Source organism: Arvicanthis niloticus, chromosome 8 (genome assembly GCF_011762505.2).
Source record: "Arvicanthis niloticus isolate mArvNil1 chromosome 8, mArvNil1.pat.X, whole genome shotgun sequence".
NCBI lineage: Eukaryota > Metazoa > Chordata > Mammalia > Rodentia > Muridae > Arvicanthis > Arvicanthis niloticus.
Genome location: NC_047665.1, coordinates 87,011,372 through 87,028,929, shown reverse-complemented (window position 1 = coordinate 87,028,929; position 17,558 = coordinate 87,011,372). Strand labels below are relative to the sequence as shown.

The following is a 17,558-nucleotide window of genomic DNA, read 5'->3' as shown; positions in this document are numbered from 1 at the left end:
AAGCGCAGCGTTTGGACGCCGTGTGAGGTCAGAGGTGATGTGCCGGGATCCAGCTGGACTTCCGGCCTCGCCCCGTGGTTGGTTTTTTCCCTTAGGCCTTATTTTATGTGTTCTGCTTATATGTGTGTAGGAGCATCAAGTGGGTGCCTGCGGGGCCCAGAAGAGTTTTAAAGGGTAGTGTGGGGCCTGGGAACTAGACTCCATTCTCCATTGCAAGAGCAGCAATCGGGACCAACTTCTGAGTCTAATTTTTAGACAGGATCTCCTTGTTTGGCTATGAACTCTGAACGCCACTGCTGGAACTAAGGGTTGTGTGCAACCATGCCCACTATTTAAATTTTGTTTGGGACAGGGTCTCTCTATGTAGAATGAACTGTTCTACAATTCATAATGTAGTCCACATTGACCTCCAAGCCCGACTTAAATTTTAGGGACTGTGTGTGAGCACATGTGTGTAGGTCAGAGGAGTGTGGGAGTCCATTCTCTCCTTCCACCATTTGGACCAGAGGGAGAAAACTCAGGTTGTCAGGATTAGTGTCAAGTGCTGTTCCAAAATACTGAGCTATTTTTGCTGGGCCTATGGTTTATATCAAGAACCAGCCAGCGCTGACATTATTGTTAAAACCGTTTACTTACAAACTTTATTTCAGCAAAGGTCTGTGTGGGGAGGAAAGAAGGGAGGGGATACTGGAGTGGGTTTGGGTCGTCAGGTTTGGGGAGGGAGGCTGGTGGTGGCTCAGCTGGCCAGGGGCAGAGTCCCTAGGTCCCCTCAGATGGGCAGAGAGGAGGCCTGCTCCGGTGATCCAGCCTGGGGATGGTGATGATCTGGGTTTGAAGGAACATGGTAGAGGTCCAGTGGCCTGGGTACAATGGTCACCTTTCACAGACAGTTAAAGCCAGCAGAAAATACTGGTCTCTGCACCCAGGCTTTGGGTAAAAGGGGTGGTTTGCCAAGACCAAGACTTTGGCCTTCTGTCCACAGGGCAGACACCCTGGAGAAAGGATGAACCCTAGGCCAGAGCTCTTTGGTCCTGAGCGGAGCTTTTGGAGCTCCGCATCTGAGAGGCTCTGACCCAGCAGGACATGTGGCCCAACTTTAAGGCATCAGAAGGCAAGGATACTGGGGCAGAGGCTGGAGATCCTGGGGCTTAGGGTACTGGCCAGAGTAGGCAGGCAGGGGCATGAGACAGCTATACCTGCAGCAGATGGCTGGGAAGAGGGTTAAGCTGTTGGAACCTGCACATGTGGAACAGAGGCCCGGGCAGGCCAGACCCTGAAGGAATCAGGTTGGGGCTTTTCTAGAGGGGTGGGGGAACGGATGTGGTCATCATCCTGGTTGTTAAAAAAGGAAATCAAAGTCAATTGTCGAAGTTTAAAAACGGGGACTGTCTCTGATCCTCACAGGTCAGGGACACCTCCAAAGGCACTCAAAAGGCCAGAACACAGGAGTGACGAGGCAGGAGAGGAGGCCTGGAGAGCTGGGCACAGAAGGCCGGGTGCTGGGGAGGGAAAGAGAGCAGGCTAGGCCCCTCTCTCTTAAGGCTGCAGGGTTTGGCTCCAGGAGCAAGCCCACAGGTAATGGTGTGGCCCCCAGATACCCCACATTCCTTGAGCTCCAGGTGGTTGGTCAGCGAAGTCTTTTGCAGAGATTTCTCTATTACCCAAAGAAAGGACATCAAAAAAATAAAAATAAAAATAAAATCCCACAAAACACAAATACCAGAAAAAACCCAAAAGCAACTTGGTGCAGGCCCTTGGAGCATCTCTGGCGCCGACCCCTTAGAAAATCCTCTTCCGCTTCAGGTAGGAGTCCGCGTAGTGGCCGCCGAGGCCCTGGGAGTGCTGGCCCACGTAGCTGCCCTCTGGGCTGGGCTCAGGTGAGGGCAGTAGGTGGGAAAAACTGCGTTTCTGGCCACCCAGTGGGGTCTGGAGACAGACAGCAGGGGAGGCCGGGTCAATGGCCTCCCAGGGCCAGGGCTGCCCAGCCCTGTGCCTCCCCTCCTCCTGACCGTACCTTCAGCAGGTGATTGTGACCATTGGGCCCAGGGCCCAGGCCCAGGAGCCCTTCACTGGAGCCCATTGGGGAGGAACCGACAGCCTAGGGAGTCAAAGAGGTGGGGCAGGTCACCCTGGGGCCATCTAGCCTTGTGCCTGCAACCCACAACTATGAAGCCTGGTGGTAATCCAACTGTTTCTCATCTGTCACCTTGAGATGAGGGGAAGCTCAACAGTGGGAACCAGTGGGGCCATTACCACTGTAGCATGAGCAAGATTGAGCCCTGCCACCAATGAAGCTATGGCTGAGACCCCTTGGACGACAAGGTAACAGAGACATACATAGACACACAGAACCCGACATCCCAATGGTCCCTAAAAACCAGTCCCTGGTAGGGCAGACTCACCTTGTTCAGGTGGCTCTGCTTGAGGCCAGCCTGTAGGCCACTGGTGAAGTAGGAGGTGGGTGAGCCAGAATAAAAATGAGAGAGGGGTCCCCCACTGCCTCCACCACTGCGAGGCTCATTGAAGCTGCTAGGTGGGGGGGACATCTGCAGAGAAAGGGTCAGCTGAGTGAGACAAGTCATGCAGGTACCCTTTCCCACCATGACTCCACCTGTCCAAGTTTATCTTCTGGGAACCTCTGGGCCCACAGCCACTGTAACCCACAAGAGGATAAACTCTGAGTGGCTCAGGGAGACATCACGCTCTGAGCCCAGTGACCTTCACTTCAACAGATGACTGACCTCCTGGGTGTGGCCATGGGGTGAGCACCTGGTGAGCTCCTAGGGAACCACTTACTGCCCCACTGAAGGGTGATAAATGATTGAGCCTAGAAGTTTGAACTGGACAACACAGCAAGATTGCCTCCAGTTTGTGGAGTTCAGTTACAAAGGGAAAGCACTTGTTACACAGCTAGTGCTGACTGCTACATCCACTTTATTACATAGCCAATACTATATGATGCAGAACACAGGTTATCTTGGCTCTTACCTTGTGTCGGCTGGGGCCATGAGGCCCTAAGGTTGGTTCCCGAGGGTGGGAGAAGAGACGCCTAGGTCCCACATCCTAAATGAAAAGGATAGAAACATGGAGGAAAGGGATTGGTGCTTGCCAACTTTATCCTGGGCCAGGCTCCACACCAGTTAACACTAGGGATTCATCACCCATACTTGGGCCTGCAGGGGCTTCAGTAGGATGGCCCAGCTGCAGCCAGAGCAGATGTGTGCTCTGTCCAGGGGACAGATGTGTCTGGACCCCAAGGATGGATGCTGTGAAGTGACTGTGTATTGTGCTCATATGGGAAGAGAGAGATGGACGGACGGACGGACGGACGGACAGACAGACAGGATGCTAAGCCCCTTCTCAAGGGAGAAGGCATGCCTTGGGACTGCCCAGCTAGGATGCATGAAGTCCTGGTTTCTATCCTCATCATCATATAAACTGGGTGTGATGGAGAAATCCTGAGCTCTCAGCACTCAGGTGGTAGAGATAGGATAAGACATTCAGGGTCATCTCTGCTGCATAGTGAGCTAGGCCAGGCTGGGCTACATTAGTTCTTGTCTCAAAAAACTCCAAAACCAAATAAAAAGCCAGCGTGGACTAAAGTCTGAAAGAGACAAAGATGGACAGGAGACTCAGGAAAGAAAGAGTATCAGGCACAAACTCGTGCCTGCTCACTTGACACTAGAGAAAATACATCCACCTGATACAAGTCCCAGGACGCAGGATGCTCCTGACTCCTGGCCCACCCTGGATGTTGGAATACTCCATAGAGAGACATGGGGCAGAGAGGTATCCTTAAGTTCAATGAGAAACTCATTTTAACATTTTAATGACACTTTTGTGCCTATGTGTACCATGATGTCACAGGCCTAGTGTGCAGCTGAGGACAACTTGGGGAAGTAGGTCCCTCTACCGTGTGGGACCAGTAACAGAGCTTAGGATTCTAGGCATGAAGACAAGCACGGTTGGCGGCTGGAGAGCTCAGCAGCTCACACCTTTATTTTAATTTTCTTTTGCTTTTGAGGGTCTCATGTAGCCAGGGCCACTTTTGAACTTCTGATCCTCCTGCCTCCACCTCCCAGAGCTGGCACCACACCTAGCTGACAGTGTGTGCTGTGACTCACCACACAAAGGTCAGATGTGATATGTCCCACCTGCAGAGTCAAGCAGGGTCTCCAAGACTTTTGGAATTTAAGCCTGGATGAAGCCCATGCTCAAACACCTGCCTCTTTCATGGATGTGTGTGCACATATGTGTGTGTGTGTGTAACTGTGTATATGTGTGAGGCTGTGTGTGTATAAAGGCCAGAGGATGATGTTGGGTCCTGTTCCTCAGGAGCTGTCCACGTATTTTTCTAGTTTTTAGTCAGTGTATTCATGTGTGTGCAGATGTAAGTATGGAAGACAAAGATGACATCAGGATCTTTCCCACCTCATTCACGGAAGCACGCAGAGCTCGCCAGCTCCATCACTCTAGCTCATCAGCTCCCTCCAGAGATGCTCTTCCCATCTCACACTCGCTGGGATTACAGGTAACTTGCCACACCCACCCAGTTTTTACACTGGGTTCTGAGGATGCAAATGCTAAACCATTGATTGTTCCAGCCCTGTTCACCTTTTTCGGAACAAAGTCTCACTATGCAGCTATGGTTTGTCTAGAACTTGCTATGTAGACCAGGCTGGCCTCAAACTAAACAGCAATCTTCCTGCTTTGCCATCAAACCCAGTTGAAATAGGCTCTCTTGCCTGGCCTAGAGTTTACCTACTATTAGACTAGAATGTCTTCCTGTCTCTGCCACTTCAAAACTGGGGTTACAAGCACTCCAGCACTCCTGGCTTTATAATATGTGGATTCTGAGATGAGACTTAGGTCCTCATGCCGGAGAATAAGGGCATTAGATACACTTCACATTTTGGATGTTTGGACCAAGAAAGCTCACACTGCATGGTTTGCAGATGGACCTGCTCTTGAGGTATAAAGGACCACCCTCAAGAAAGGTAGAATACAGGGCAGCCCAGTACTCACGGTGGGGTAATCAAAGCCATAGCTGTCAGGCAGCCCTGGCTCAGGGGGCAGGCGGTTGCTGGCGATGGGGCTGAGCAGGCGGGACTTCATTTGGAAGGCTTTGCTGCCATTGCTGCTACTACTGCCTCCACCAGGAACTGCAGGGCTAGGCAAGGGAGGCTCAGCTGGGCGGCGGCCTCTCCCAGAGCCTCCCCAGCCCCGGGTCTCCTTGCCTGCCAGGTTACTGGATGGAAGCAGGCTGTGTAGATTCAGGTAGGGATTGAGGGGGATGCGGTAGTCCTTTGGGGGCTCCCCCAGCAGTGAGACCTGAAATAGGAGGGTTGGTTTTGCTAGGGACCTGAGCACAGGAGACCTCAAAGGTAGGGGAGGCTGAAAGCAGGGTAGCACCTTACCCCAGGGGGCGTTGGCAGGGGCCCACTGTCCTTCGGGAGGCCTCTATGACTGGAGCCTCTGAGCCCCATAGGGGCTGGGGGTGGAGTGAGCTGGGATGCTGGGGGACCCAGACCCATAGGCTCCCGGTCACCCCCAGAGGGGCCCAGCAATGGTGGTAGTAAGGGTTGTGGCTTCCCTCGGCGGGGCGGCAGTTCCGGGGCCAGGCCTCCCCCTGAAGAGAGAAGGAAGGTGTCAGCTAAGGGCCCAGACCTGAAGGGCCACTCTACCCATGGTCCTGAAACAAGGGACAAGAACCCTGTGCCCTAGAGGCAGTTCATGACTCAGGGTCTCTTTGAGTGCCAGCATTCAAAGACACTGCCAGTTGCCCCACAAGGTGAGCACCAAAGCAACAGACAGAACAGCACAGGCAGAGTAGATCACCTGCCCAGAGCCACATACCAGAATTCACTGGGGCAGGGGAGGGGGACAGTATTTCTAGAGCGGGAGAGTGGCAGGGTCTGACTTTACCTGCAGACAGCTCCCCAAGGAGGGAATTGGAAGGCTGGGCCCCGGCCTGGAGGGTACCCAGAGGTGAGTCTCCCAGGATCCCAGGCTTCTAGAACAGAGCACAGTCAGCTGGGGACAGGGACAATATGGACCGGGAAGCAGACACAGGACACCCAGAGTCCTGGTAGTCACAATGCCCAGCATCACCAACTTGAAACTTAATCACAGGTAGACACACACAGGGAGTCCCACACCAACCCATCACCTACTCATGTGGTCTATGGACTCCGACATGCCTATGCACTAGGGATATACAGGAAATGCTGAGCATGTCAGGGCTGTCGTTCCACAATTTCCACCACTGTCACTTATACCCAATGACAGTTCTTAGCATCCAGCCCCCTTGCTCACCAGAGAACAATTTTGACCAAGGATAACTACACCCCAGCTGTTCAAGGTTGGGCTTTCTTAGTCATGTTTACTTCAGGAATAGATATGCATGCCCTGGCCACCAGGCCCAAGCATTTCTCCAGAGCAGAGGGAAATGTAACTTCTGACATAAGGGTTGGGCTAGAAAAGGAGCCCGGTGGGGCTGCCCCCAGCATGAGGCTGTTACCTTCTGGCTCTGGCTCTGGCTCTGCAGGGCTAGCTGCAGCAGTGCAGTGGACAGGGCAGGCCCGGTGAGCAGCGGCATGGCAGGGGGCGCACCCAGGAGGCCTGAAATAAAACATGGATGCTTTGTGATAACCCACCCCCAAGCACAACTGCAGGTGCTCAACATGCTAGATGGTCCTGAGGGGTCCAGGCAGGGAAGGGTGAGGCTTGCCTGTTGGAAGCCCTGCTCCCTTTTGGGACCTCCATCCTCATGCCACAGCCACCAACATGGGAGGAGTGGCCTCTGCGTGATGCCCCTGCCACCATACATGGCCTGTCTTACCCTGCTTGCCACTGGCGCCTCCTTGCAGCAGGGGGTTGAGGAGCAGCTGGAGGGAGGCAGATGGGCCCAGGTTGTTCAACAGCTGCAGGATATTTGGCTCAGGCAGGAGTCCCTTGCCTCGATTGAGAGCCTGAGAAAGAGGCCAGAGGGTGGCTCAGAGCAAAGGCCACAACGGGGAGACACTGGTGTTCAAGGGGTGCCCTACTCACCGTGGCCTGGGCAGCAATGAGTGCTGCCAGCATGCTGCGGCCAGGGGGACCTGGGGCACAGAAAGACACACGGAGGTGGCTGCCTCCCAGGGCCAGGCCATCTGCCCGCTCTTGTGCTGCCTCTGCCATCTCTGCTGTCTCGTACTCCAGCACCGCGAAGCCCTTCAGCTGCCCATCCTGGCCACATGCCAGCTGTGGGAGATTCACTTATGAGCACCAGGTAAGACCACAGAGACCAGACACTCACCCCAAACACACAGTGAACCCTAGGAGAAGGTGACTCCTTGCCACTCATTGTCCCCAGCCTTGTGCCCATTAACTGGTCACTAAATCTGTACAATGACTACAGGAAGCCCTAGGTCAGTTTGCACAAGGCCACATGGCTAGCCAGAGGGATGAGAAAGGACATATCTCACCTGTAGCTATCATAGCATTATTTGTGCTGACACACTGGGAACAAACTCTGACAGGGACTACCAGGAAATCAGGAGGTAAGAAACAGCTGTGCCCAGGCCTGCCAGGTAGCCAGGACCTACAGGCTGCCTATTCAAGGCTGTTATTACTACTGAGTGTGGAAGTCCTGGAGCCAGTGTAGAGAGATACTAAAGTCACAGGCAAAGCTATTTCACTTCACCAGCCTCCTCCACAGCAGCCCGTGGGTTGTTGGGCCCATACTCCTCATCTTCTACAAAAGTCAGCCTGGGCGTGCTCCAGCAGTGAGACTGAACGGAAGCTAGATTAGGCCAATGCTACCCATACTGTGTTAAAAAATTTTTATTAAGACTCAGGATCTTGGGCTGGAGAGACGGCTCAGCAGTTAAGAGCACTGACTGCTCTTCCAGAGGTCCTGAGTTCAATTCCCAGCAACCACATGGTGGCTCACATCCATCTGTAATGGGATCCGATGCCCTCTTCTGGTGTGTCTGAAGACAGCTACAATGTTCTTACATACATAAAATAAATAAAAAAGACAGGATCTCACTGTGCTGCCCTGGCTAACCTGGAACGCATAGACCAGCATGGCCTTGAACTCAAAAGAACTCTGTCAGCCTGTGCTTTCTGGGTCCTGGATTAAAGGCATATACCATCACACTCAGGCCTCAAAGAAAAAAGTTGCTCTATGAGAGAGGGTGTGTTCTCTGGTCAGTCTCCATTCCTTTGAGGCAGGCTCTCTCCCTAAACCTGAGGCTCACATTTTTCTGGACAAGGGTGGAAATCAGCAAGGGATTTTCCTTCAGTGCTGGGTTTACATAGTTACATAGTCTCTAAAGGAGGAAGGAAGGAAAGGAGGGAGGGAGGGAGGAAGAAGAAAAGCTAGATAAGTTGGCATACCCCTGTAACCAAAGCACTCAGGAGCTACAGGCAAGAGGGCGGGGAGTTCAAAGCTGGCCGGGATTATATAGCAAATCTTAGCTACATCAAAGTAATTTGTCTCCAAATAAGTAAGATATCAGTTCTTGCCCTGTCAAAAATAATGTGGCCTCAGTGAAATGTCCAGTAAGGCTGGAGATAACTCAGCATGTAAGTACCAACCCTGCTCTGACTGAGGACCCAAGTTTTGCTCCCAGCACCCGGGAGAACCCAGATATAGAATCAGCCACCATAAACACCTGGCATGTCCTCCAAACTGCACTCTAGTCCCAGACAGTGGCTAAGTATGTTTCCATAGCAACTCCCCTGCATAAGAGCCCAGGCAAGTAGAGCCCTCAGACCAGTTTTCTTACCTTTTTAAAGACATGGATCACTATGTAGCACAAACTGAGCTGGAAATCAGAGAACTTTTTGCCTTCCAGAGTGCTGGGATTTAAAGGCATGCATCTCAGCCAGGCACAGTGGCACATGTGAAGTGGGTTTGGCTAAATGCTGTTTGTGTTATAATGTTAATTTTGGTCCCCAAAACTGTTTACATGAGAGACTACATATAAGGCACTTGGGGAACCCTGCTCCCAGTTGGTTCCGATTGGTAAAGATGCCAGCAGCCAATGGCTGAACAGGACAGACAGACAGAGGTGGGACTTTTAGGATTCCCTGGCTTGGGAGAGGTGGGAAGAGGCAGAATCACCTTGAGACGGGGTGGAGGACGGACCACCCATGTAAGAATTTGGGTAAATGGCCCTAATGGGCACCTCCCCGACTGGGTCTGGGGTAGCAGAAATGAAATACAGATTGTAAAGGAGGTTAACTCTGGGAATGCTGGAGGGGAGTGTCTGCTAGCCACAGGAAGGATTAGAAAATTCCAGCCTTTGAGCTGGTCAAGGCTTATCAAAATTAACAGCACATGCATGCATGCGTGCATGTGTGTAGCTTTCATTTGTGAATCCAGAGGGTTCTGGCTGGTGGCTAAAATAACAACCCACTGGGAGCCAAAGCCGGTTAACTAATTCACTGCTACAGATGGTGCCCAATATGGGGCAAGAACTCACTATTAAAAATTATTTAAAGATTCTCGGATAGAACACACACACAAATGATATTAAGTCTCTAGGGAGGGGGGAAGAACTGGTTTCTCAGCAAGCTAGCCAAGTCACATGGTTCTCATACAAGTTGTATAACTACCCCTGGCCCTTCTAAAAAGATTCTAGCTGCCTTAGAGAGCCTTAGCTCAGAGATGCTGAGAGCCCTACTATATACAAAGACAGGCTGGCTGCTCCAAGGCAGAGTCAGATGGTAGATGCAGCCTACTTCTTACAAGCAAAGAATCAAAGGATAGGGATAAATAAAATTTGATTTAATTGTTTTTAAGGATAGAAGGGAGTATAATGGTAATTGTTTAAATGTTCTTAAATATACATAAAACAAGGAAATCTCAGCCTTTGATCTCAAATGTAGAAAATAAAGGTAAGAAGGGAGAATTTATGGAAATTAAATTTAAAAAAAAAACTTTAAAAAAGATTTAAGAGTGTTGCTAGAGCAAATACTCAGAATCTTTGAACATGGTCTACATGGGAGTTTTGGGATTGTTTTGTCCGGTATGACAAATCTAGAGCTGAGAATTAGGTGTATTCAATAAGTAGAGGGCAATTTATTTATTACACAGATAAATCATTTCAGGCTTTTGATCTTAAATTGTAGGTCATAAGCAGGAGACAGGCAGCCTAACCTATCTCAGACAGTAGAAACCTAGGCCTTGAAAATTATATAGAAAGAAAGGGGCCATAAGTACCCACAGAGATATTAATAATCTCCATAGAAGGAAGAATTTACATATGCATAGATGTATAAAGAATTGAGGCTTTTGATCTTTAAAAATTAGGTCAGTAGGCAGAGGGTAGGAAACCTAACCTATCTCAGACATGCTACACACACATGCCTTTAATTCCAGCACCCAGGAGGCAGAATCATGTGAGTTCAGGGTCAGCCTGGTCTACAGTGTGTGTTCCTGGAAGGTCAGGACTATATAGATAGACCCTGTCTTTAAAACAAAAACAAAAAAGCAGACCAAAGATACAATAAGAAAAAATGTGTTGCCTATGTCCCGTGCTTTACTACTTGAAAAAAAAATTAAATTGCATTTTATTATGTTATGTGAATTCATGTGTCATGGGCATATGCGGAGGTCAATAGACAACTTGAGAGAGTTGGTTCTCTCTTTGTACCATGTAGGGCCTCAGAATCAAACTATATCATCAGGCTTGATCTTATCAACTGAGCTAAGATGCTCTAATGATGGGATGGAATACAGCTGTGGTAAAAGCACTTGCTGGGCAAGGCCTTTTCCATGGCCAGTATTAGCAAAATAAATAAACAAATACATGGACACTGAGACTGAAGGAATCATTCATAAGGCAGCAAAATGGCTCAATAGGAAAAGACACTGTTAAGCCTCACAAGCTTAATTTGATCCTCAGTACCCACATGGTTATAGGAAAAATGACTCCTGCCATTGTGTGAACACTTGTATGCACGTACACACAGCAGCACACAGATAAGTAAGTGTACAAAAGTTATTTTTAAGATACTTTAATACTTAGCCTATGTAAACTAAGTACTGTGTTGTGTGTCTTTAATCCTAGCACTCAAGAGGTAAAGGCAGGCAGGTCTCTGATTCAGGCTGGCCATAATTATACTGGAGCCCCTGTCTAGAAAAGAGGTGAAGGACAGGAGATGAGAGTAAGGTGCAGACAAAAGGACTTGCCCCCAACACCAAGGAGGGCTGAAACCCATCCAAGCCCAACTGTCATGACTCTGGCCTCTTCCATGCCTCGCTTGGCCACAGATGCTCTAGACACTGTGATGGGGGCTGGGGCTGGGGCTGAGCAGGTAGAGCTATATTGCCTAGAATGCAGGAAGCATTCCAACCCCTAGGGAATTCCAGCCCCCACACCACATTAACTTAGCATGGGGAAGCATGACCAAGTACTTGAAGAGTAGGGTCCACAGGACCTAGAATTCAAGCTCATCCTCAGCTACATGACAAGTTCAGGATCGGGCCGAGTACCACCTACCAGTAACCCTGCCAATCATGGGGCTTAGGCAAGAAGATGGTGTTTCTAGGCTAGCCTGACCTACATGGCATAATTAAGCGTAAGTAATGAGTATGTGAGTGATGAGGTGTGAACAAGACCCCCCCGTCCCTTACAACAGATGAGCCAAGGAGGATCTGCACTCTGACCTTTGGAACATTTCCACATCTAGGCTCTTAACCAGCATATCCCAGAGCCTCTCCCAAGAGCCCGATTCCAAGCTTTATGACAGCTGCCTCACCAAAGGACCCAGACCTACCTGACAGAAGGTGGGGGTATAGACTGCTGACAGAGCCCGGCGCAGGGCATCCACATCGCTGAAGCCAGGTGGCAGGTGGTCCACACAGAGGCACCGAGAGTGCAACAACGCAGGGGTCAGCTGCCCAGCATCTGTCCAGTGCACGTATAGTGTGCGTGGGCCCAGTGGCTTGCCCAGCAAGTCAGACTTGGCCCTGGCAGCCGAGTCTTTCTTCATGTACTCTGCAAAGCCATAGCCTTTAGAGTGGCCAGTGCGCTCACTGTACACTAGGAAGCAGCGTTCCAGGCTGCCAAAGGGCCGCACCAGCTCTTCAAATTGCGCCTGCGTCAGACTAGGTGGCAGGTTGGCCACACACAGCAGAGCATCAGTAGGCTGCAGCTGAACCGACAGCTCCCGATCTCGAAGATGGCTCTGGTGGAAGGTGTTGATGGCAGCTTCAGCCTGCTCCCCATTCAGCAGGGTCACAAAAGCTGCAGAGTACGAGAGAACCTGGGGTCAGAGTGACCTTCTGTCTCTCTACCTTGGGCCCTCTAAACCAGGTGTGAGATCAGAACATCAAATACTATTAGCAAGCACAATTCAGTCAGCTGGAGCCTTGGATTTCCACCAGTTCCCTTCTGACATCTCTCCACACCACATATGTTCTTGGTGCCTGTGGAGACCAGAAGATGGTTTTCGATCCCCTGGAACTGGAGTTATACATGGTTGTAGACCATGGTGTGGGTGCTGGGCATCGAACCTGGATCCTCTGGAAGAACCATCATCAAGTTCCAACCCCAAACTCTCTTTAAAAGATTTATTTATGTATTTCATGTATATGGGTACTTTATCTGCATATATATCTGCACACCAGAAGACAGCAACAGGCAGGCATGAACTGCCATGTGGGTGCTGGGAATGGAACTCAGGACTGTTGGAAGAACAGTGAGTGCTCTTAACCATCTCTCCAGCCCCCAAACCCCAAACTCTTAATGGTTCTGTCTTCTTAACTGTCAAATGGGAATAGGTTACCCCTCACACCCACCATTTTTGGTAGAGAATCAACAGGCCCAGATCAACACCCAAGAGCCAGGCTGTGGCTATAATCCCAACACTTGCAAGACTGGAGCAGGAGGCCAGACTTCAAAGTCATCCTGGGCTAGCTGCTCAGAGTCTGTCTAAAAACCCAAGGGCTGGGACTAGGAAGAGCTCAATTGTAGAGTGTTTGCCTAGCATATATGAGGCCTTGGGTTCTATCTATAGATAGACCAGGCATGGTAGCATCCGTCTGTCACTTCAGCACAAGACTAAACCAGGGGTATCAGAAATTCAAGGTCATCTTTGGGTACGTAGTGACTTACACTGTCTCAAAAAACACAAATTAAGGCCTGAAGATGGAGTTAAAAGTGTTTATCTTTAGCACTACAAAATTACAAAATGAAGATGGGGACTAAGGCTGCACTTAGGCAGCAGAGCATCTCCTAGCATGCACGAAGCCCCAGAGTCAATCTCTAGTAACACACACACACACACACACACACACACACACACTCACACACTGTCCCAAAATCAAGTAAGAAACTAGAACACAGAAGGGCAGAGATGGTTCAGCATGTAAAGGCCCTGCCACCAAGCCTGATAACCTTAAGTTCAATCTCCAGGGACATGGTGGGATGGAGAAATGACTCCTGTACCCACACATCTTAACCATTGCCTAGCCTGTCAGGTAGGTCTTAAAAGGGACACATTCCTCTGCACATTAACTTGTCAGAAGGTTCTACATGGTCTAAACACCTGGCACAATACTAGAAAGCACCAACATTCAATGATGGCCTCACACAGGAAGCCAGCGCTGCCAAGTCTTACCCAAGGGCATAGGGCTGACCATTCCATACAGGGGCAGATGTGCCAGCCTCAGCCTATAATGACAGTAGGGTGCCCAACAGGCCTGAGTCAGGAAGGGATAGGTAAGAACAGTGGGGGAGCTGAGTACAGTGATACATGGCTTGTAAGCCTAGCACTTTGGAAGTGGAGGCAGGAGGATGTCCTGATGTTCAAGGCCATCCTCACTTATACAATAAATTTAACTCTAGTTTGGGTTATATGAGACCTGATTTAAATAAAACCTGAAGTTCAAAACCAAAAATGGGGCTGGAGAGACGGCTTAGCACTTAAAGAGTACTTGTTGCTTTTGCAAGGATGGGGTTTGGTTCCCAGCACCCACATGGTAAAACACCCATACACATCAAATAAAGATAAGTAAAACGTAAAAAGACAAACGAGTGGTACAGCTAAAGACTGCTATAAGCTTTAAGATGGCTGGGCTGCATCATGGACTCCAGGACAATGTGGGCTCAAAGACAGGAAAAAAGGCTGGAAAAAGGAGTCTGCTGCCATACCTAATAACCTGAGTTCTAGCCCCAGACTCACATGAGTATATGCATGTTCTCTCTCATATGCACCTGTCATCCCAGCTCTTAGTCTAAGATGGGAGAACTACCCAGAATATACAGCAAGACAGAAACCCGAGAGATCCTGCCTCGGTCAGGGTACACTGACTTCAGAACGTTGTCCTCTAACCTCTACACTTGTTCCTATGCTCACACTCTCACACACAAAATAGATAAGCTGACAGGGGTAGGTGGTGCATGGCTTTAATCCCAGCACTCAAGAAGCAAAGGCAGGAAAGTGTATCTCTAGGAATTCAAGGCCAAACTGAGCTTAATGTGAGTCCCTGACTCAAAAAATTAAGCCATGAGCGGGGCAGTGGTGGCACACGCCTTTAATCCCAGCGCTTGGGAAGCAGAGGCAGACAGATTTCTGAGTTCTAGGCCAGCCTGGTCTACAGAGTGAGTTCCAGAACAGTCAGGGCTACACAGAGAAACCCTGTCTCGAAAAACCAAAAACCAAAAAAACAAAAAATTAAGACATGGACAGGATATTTCCTCTGAGACAATATGGGACCCACAATTCAGAACAGATGCTGGGCCAGGTCCTGTCACCATTGGGGGACTGTCCTAACTGCGCTGTCTACCCACGGTCTACAAACCTGTCCCTTTGTATTTATCCACGAAACAGTACTTGAGTTCGTAGTCGCTCAGGAGGTCGTGTACTTCCTGCAGAGACACAATCAGAAGCCAGGGAGTCACTGGGCAAGCCTGCTTACAGGTGGATCCTCCATACAAGTAGATAAACTAATAGCTCTATTTGTCCATACAGCTATCTTCTACCCTTCTACAACGTATCCTGTAAGGGCAAGACTGCAGATTACATGCTAGGAACACCAACAGTTCAAACTGCATGCCTTCAAGGAGGTTGCCGAACTTGTTTGATTTCCCCCATGCAAGGTTGAAACAAGTTCCCAGCTAATTACTAAGCCATTTTCTCCAAAAGGGAACTGTAAGCAGTGAACCACATACACTGTCACAACAAGGGGCATGCTACCCAGGGACACCTGACCAGGGACTCCACTCACTTAACTGATCCTACACTGTGTGGTTGCACGAGCCACCCAAACTCCCTCCTGTTGACAGGGCTGCTGTTCTGAATGCTGGCTTCCAGGGCAAGCCTCCTGGCTTCCTCGCACCAAATGACCTGTGTGTGAGCCCAAAGAGATAGGGCGGGCAAGTCCAGATATGCATGAGGTCATACACACCAGTGTCTACTCCAGGTCTGTTCCCTTATTCTGTTTTCTGCTCCCCAACACCTCTGGAGCTTCACTAGCCATGTGCCTACACAGTGGTGGGTACTAGGATGAGCCAGTAAGCAGAGATTCTTAGCAGCAATCACAAAGGGCCTATCCCACCACCACCGGGCAGGGCAACACAGATACCACTTTCTTGGGTCCAAAGAGCATTGCACACCTTGCTCTATGCAGGTTCCCAATAGAAGGGCACTCCCAGCAGACAAGATTAGCCATAGGGAAGTGCCACAGAACACACATCCCACCCCACCCCCCATCATGTTAACGTCAAAGTCGAAGGGAGACTTCATTTTCCCAAATCCAATTCTAGTAGGCATTTGAGGGATGCAGCTCCATTTTCTGGGTCTACCTCTAAAAGGTGTGGATGTATGCTTGATAAGAAAGGCTATGCTCTTAATTCTGAAACTTCCAGATCTGAGCGCCTGTCACCCTAAGACAGAGGAAGGAAACGTACCCTCTGAATATGCATGGGTCAGTTGGAATCTATTTCAATCAATCCATTCACAGTCCCCCGCACATATTTCAGCGGGGCCACCGCTGCCTGCCCCTTCCAACTACCTGCACCCTTCAACCACTTGGCCTCTCCCAAGCCCTAGGGTCACCCCTAGCAACATCGGCCCGCACTTCAAAGTGAGCTTTTTCCTCTTCCTGACCATGCCCTTTCCACTTTGTTCTTAATGTCACACGACCCTGGGAGAGGCTACGACACTAGGGAGAGCCCCCACGCACAGCAGCGTTGGTACCGCCCGGTTTCCATCCCCCCCCCCCCCCCGCGCACGCGCACCGTGGTATTTCCCGCCACGCTCTCACCCCCACCCCCCATACCTGGTTGGTCACGTCCCCCGGGAGGCCTCGGATCAGTATCTTGCGGCGGTTACGGAACTGGCGCTCAGTGTGTTCCAGGCGTTTCCGGATCTCTTCCGGATCGAGCGGCGGCAACTCTTGTTCGGGCGCCCGGCGATCGACGGTCTCAGGAGTTTCCGCTTCGGCCTCCGCCTCCGGGCTGAGCGGCGGCCGGTGAGTAACGGACACGTCGGCCGCCATCTTGGGAAACCCGGCGCCTTCTGGGACCAGCGAGCTCAGGGCGGAGCGACATAGAGCGGCAAGGAGGGCGCGCGTAGTGATTGGTTGGTGGAAGCTCCGCCTCCCTCCTGGCCCCCTTTAGCCTATTGGCTGGAACCAGCGCCGCGAGCGTTGCCCCCTTCCCCTGACTCTGGGCCATTGAGTAAAAGGGCGGAGCTGCAGCAAGGAACCGCCTTGCAAGATAGGAATGAGAGTAGGCGTTCTATCCCTAACTTCCCATAAAGAGCTGGTCAGGCGCACTCACCTGTAATCCAAGCCCTCGGGAGATGAAGGCCGATCCTATGTCACCCGCAGCTTCACGTAAATCAAATTCATAGGGATCCTGTCTCAAAGGGAAAATAAAACGACAAAAATTAGGTGTGCTGGTGTACACATGCAGTTCCAGCACTTGAGAGATGGAAGCTGCAGGATCAGAAGTTCAAAGTCTTGACCATACTTCACAACTCAAGTTTGAGATAAACCTGATCCAAAAAGGAAAAACAAAAACCAAATAACCAAACCAAAAAAACCTGGTGTTATTTCCAGCACTCTGAAGACCTAGGCAGCCTGGTCTACGTAGTAAGACACGGTTTCAAAAACTATGAAAAGGACCGACTACTAAGCATGGCAGTCCCCGAGTTTCATTCTCTGCAAACTTGGTAGGGGTACTAGAGACAGCCCAGGAACCAAAGGTTAAGCAGGAGCTGAAGAAGGAACTGGCAAAAGTTACAATCAAGAAAGAAGATCAACAGTTTATAACAGACATGAATCTCTCTAGCATCAGAAAGCTACTTTCAGGAGTATATAGACAAGTGCTAATCAATTTATACACACACACACATTTTTGTTTTGTTTCATGACAGGGTTTCTCTGTGGCTGTTCTGGAACTTACTCTGTAGACTAGGCTGGCCTTGAACTCACAAAGATCCACCTATCTCTGCCTCTAGAGTGCTGAGATTAAAGGTGTGCATGATCACACCCAGTGGAATTAGAAGGTTTTATTGATCTGGAACTTGATACAGCCCAATCCCCACTTAATCTG

General features: G+C 50.2%; 1 protein-coding gene across 2 annotated transcripts; it reads right to left on the bottom strand.

Annotated features, from left to right (window-relative positions):
• Positions 1-612: 612 nt before the first annotated feature.
• On the bottom strand, positions 613-16,559 carry Raver1 (ribonucleoprotein, PTB binding 1). Of its 2 annotated transcripts, none has more exons than XM_076939793.1 (13): positions 16,280-16,559; positions 14,801-14,867; positions 11,773-12,242; positions 7,051-7,242; positions 6,842-6,971; positions 6,521-6,621; positions 5,926-6,010; positions 5,418-5,629; positions 5,026-5,331; positions 2,989-3,063; positions 2,403-2,546; positions 2,015-2,098; positions 613-1,926 (listed from the first exon to the last, which is right to left on the bottom strand). In XM_076939793.1, the coding sequence occupies exons 1-13, from the start codon at positions 16,496-16,498 to the stop codon at positions 1,780-1,782; spliced, it is 2,232 nt and encodes a 743-aa protein (XP_076795908.1). In that variant the 5' UTR covers positions 16,499-16,559; the 3' UTR covers positions 613-1,779. The 2 variants fall into 2 exon arrangements, with proteins under 2 accessions (XP_076795908.1, XP_034366198.1); XM_034510307.3 differs by having other exon boundaries at positions 5,926-6,013; positions 16,280-16,552.
• Positions 16,560-17,558: the final 999 nt, after the last annotated feature.

Bases quoted from the DNA above. Each gene is read 5' to 3' on its own strand.
- Raver1 (XM_034510307.3), bottom strand. From the start codon at position 16,498: ATGGCGGCCGACGTGTCCGTTACTCACCGGCCGCCGCTCAGCCCGGAG. The intron at 6,972-7,050 runs GTGAGTAGGGCA...CCTCTTTCTCAG, and splicing joins TCATTGCTGCCCAGGCCACG to GCTCTCAATCGAGGCAAGGG. The intron at 6,014-6,520 runs GTAACAGCCTCA...GCTCTGTTCTAG, and splicing joins GCCAGAGCCAGAGCCAGAAG to AAGCCTGGGATCCTGGGAGA.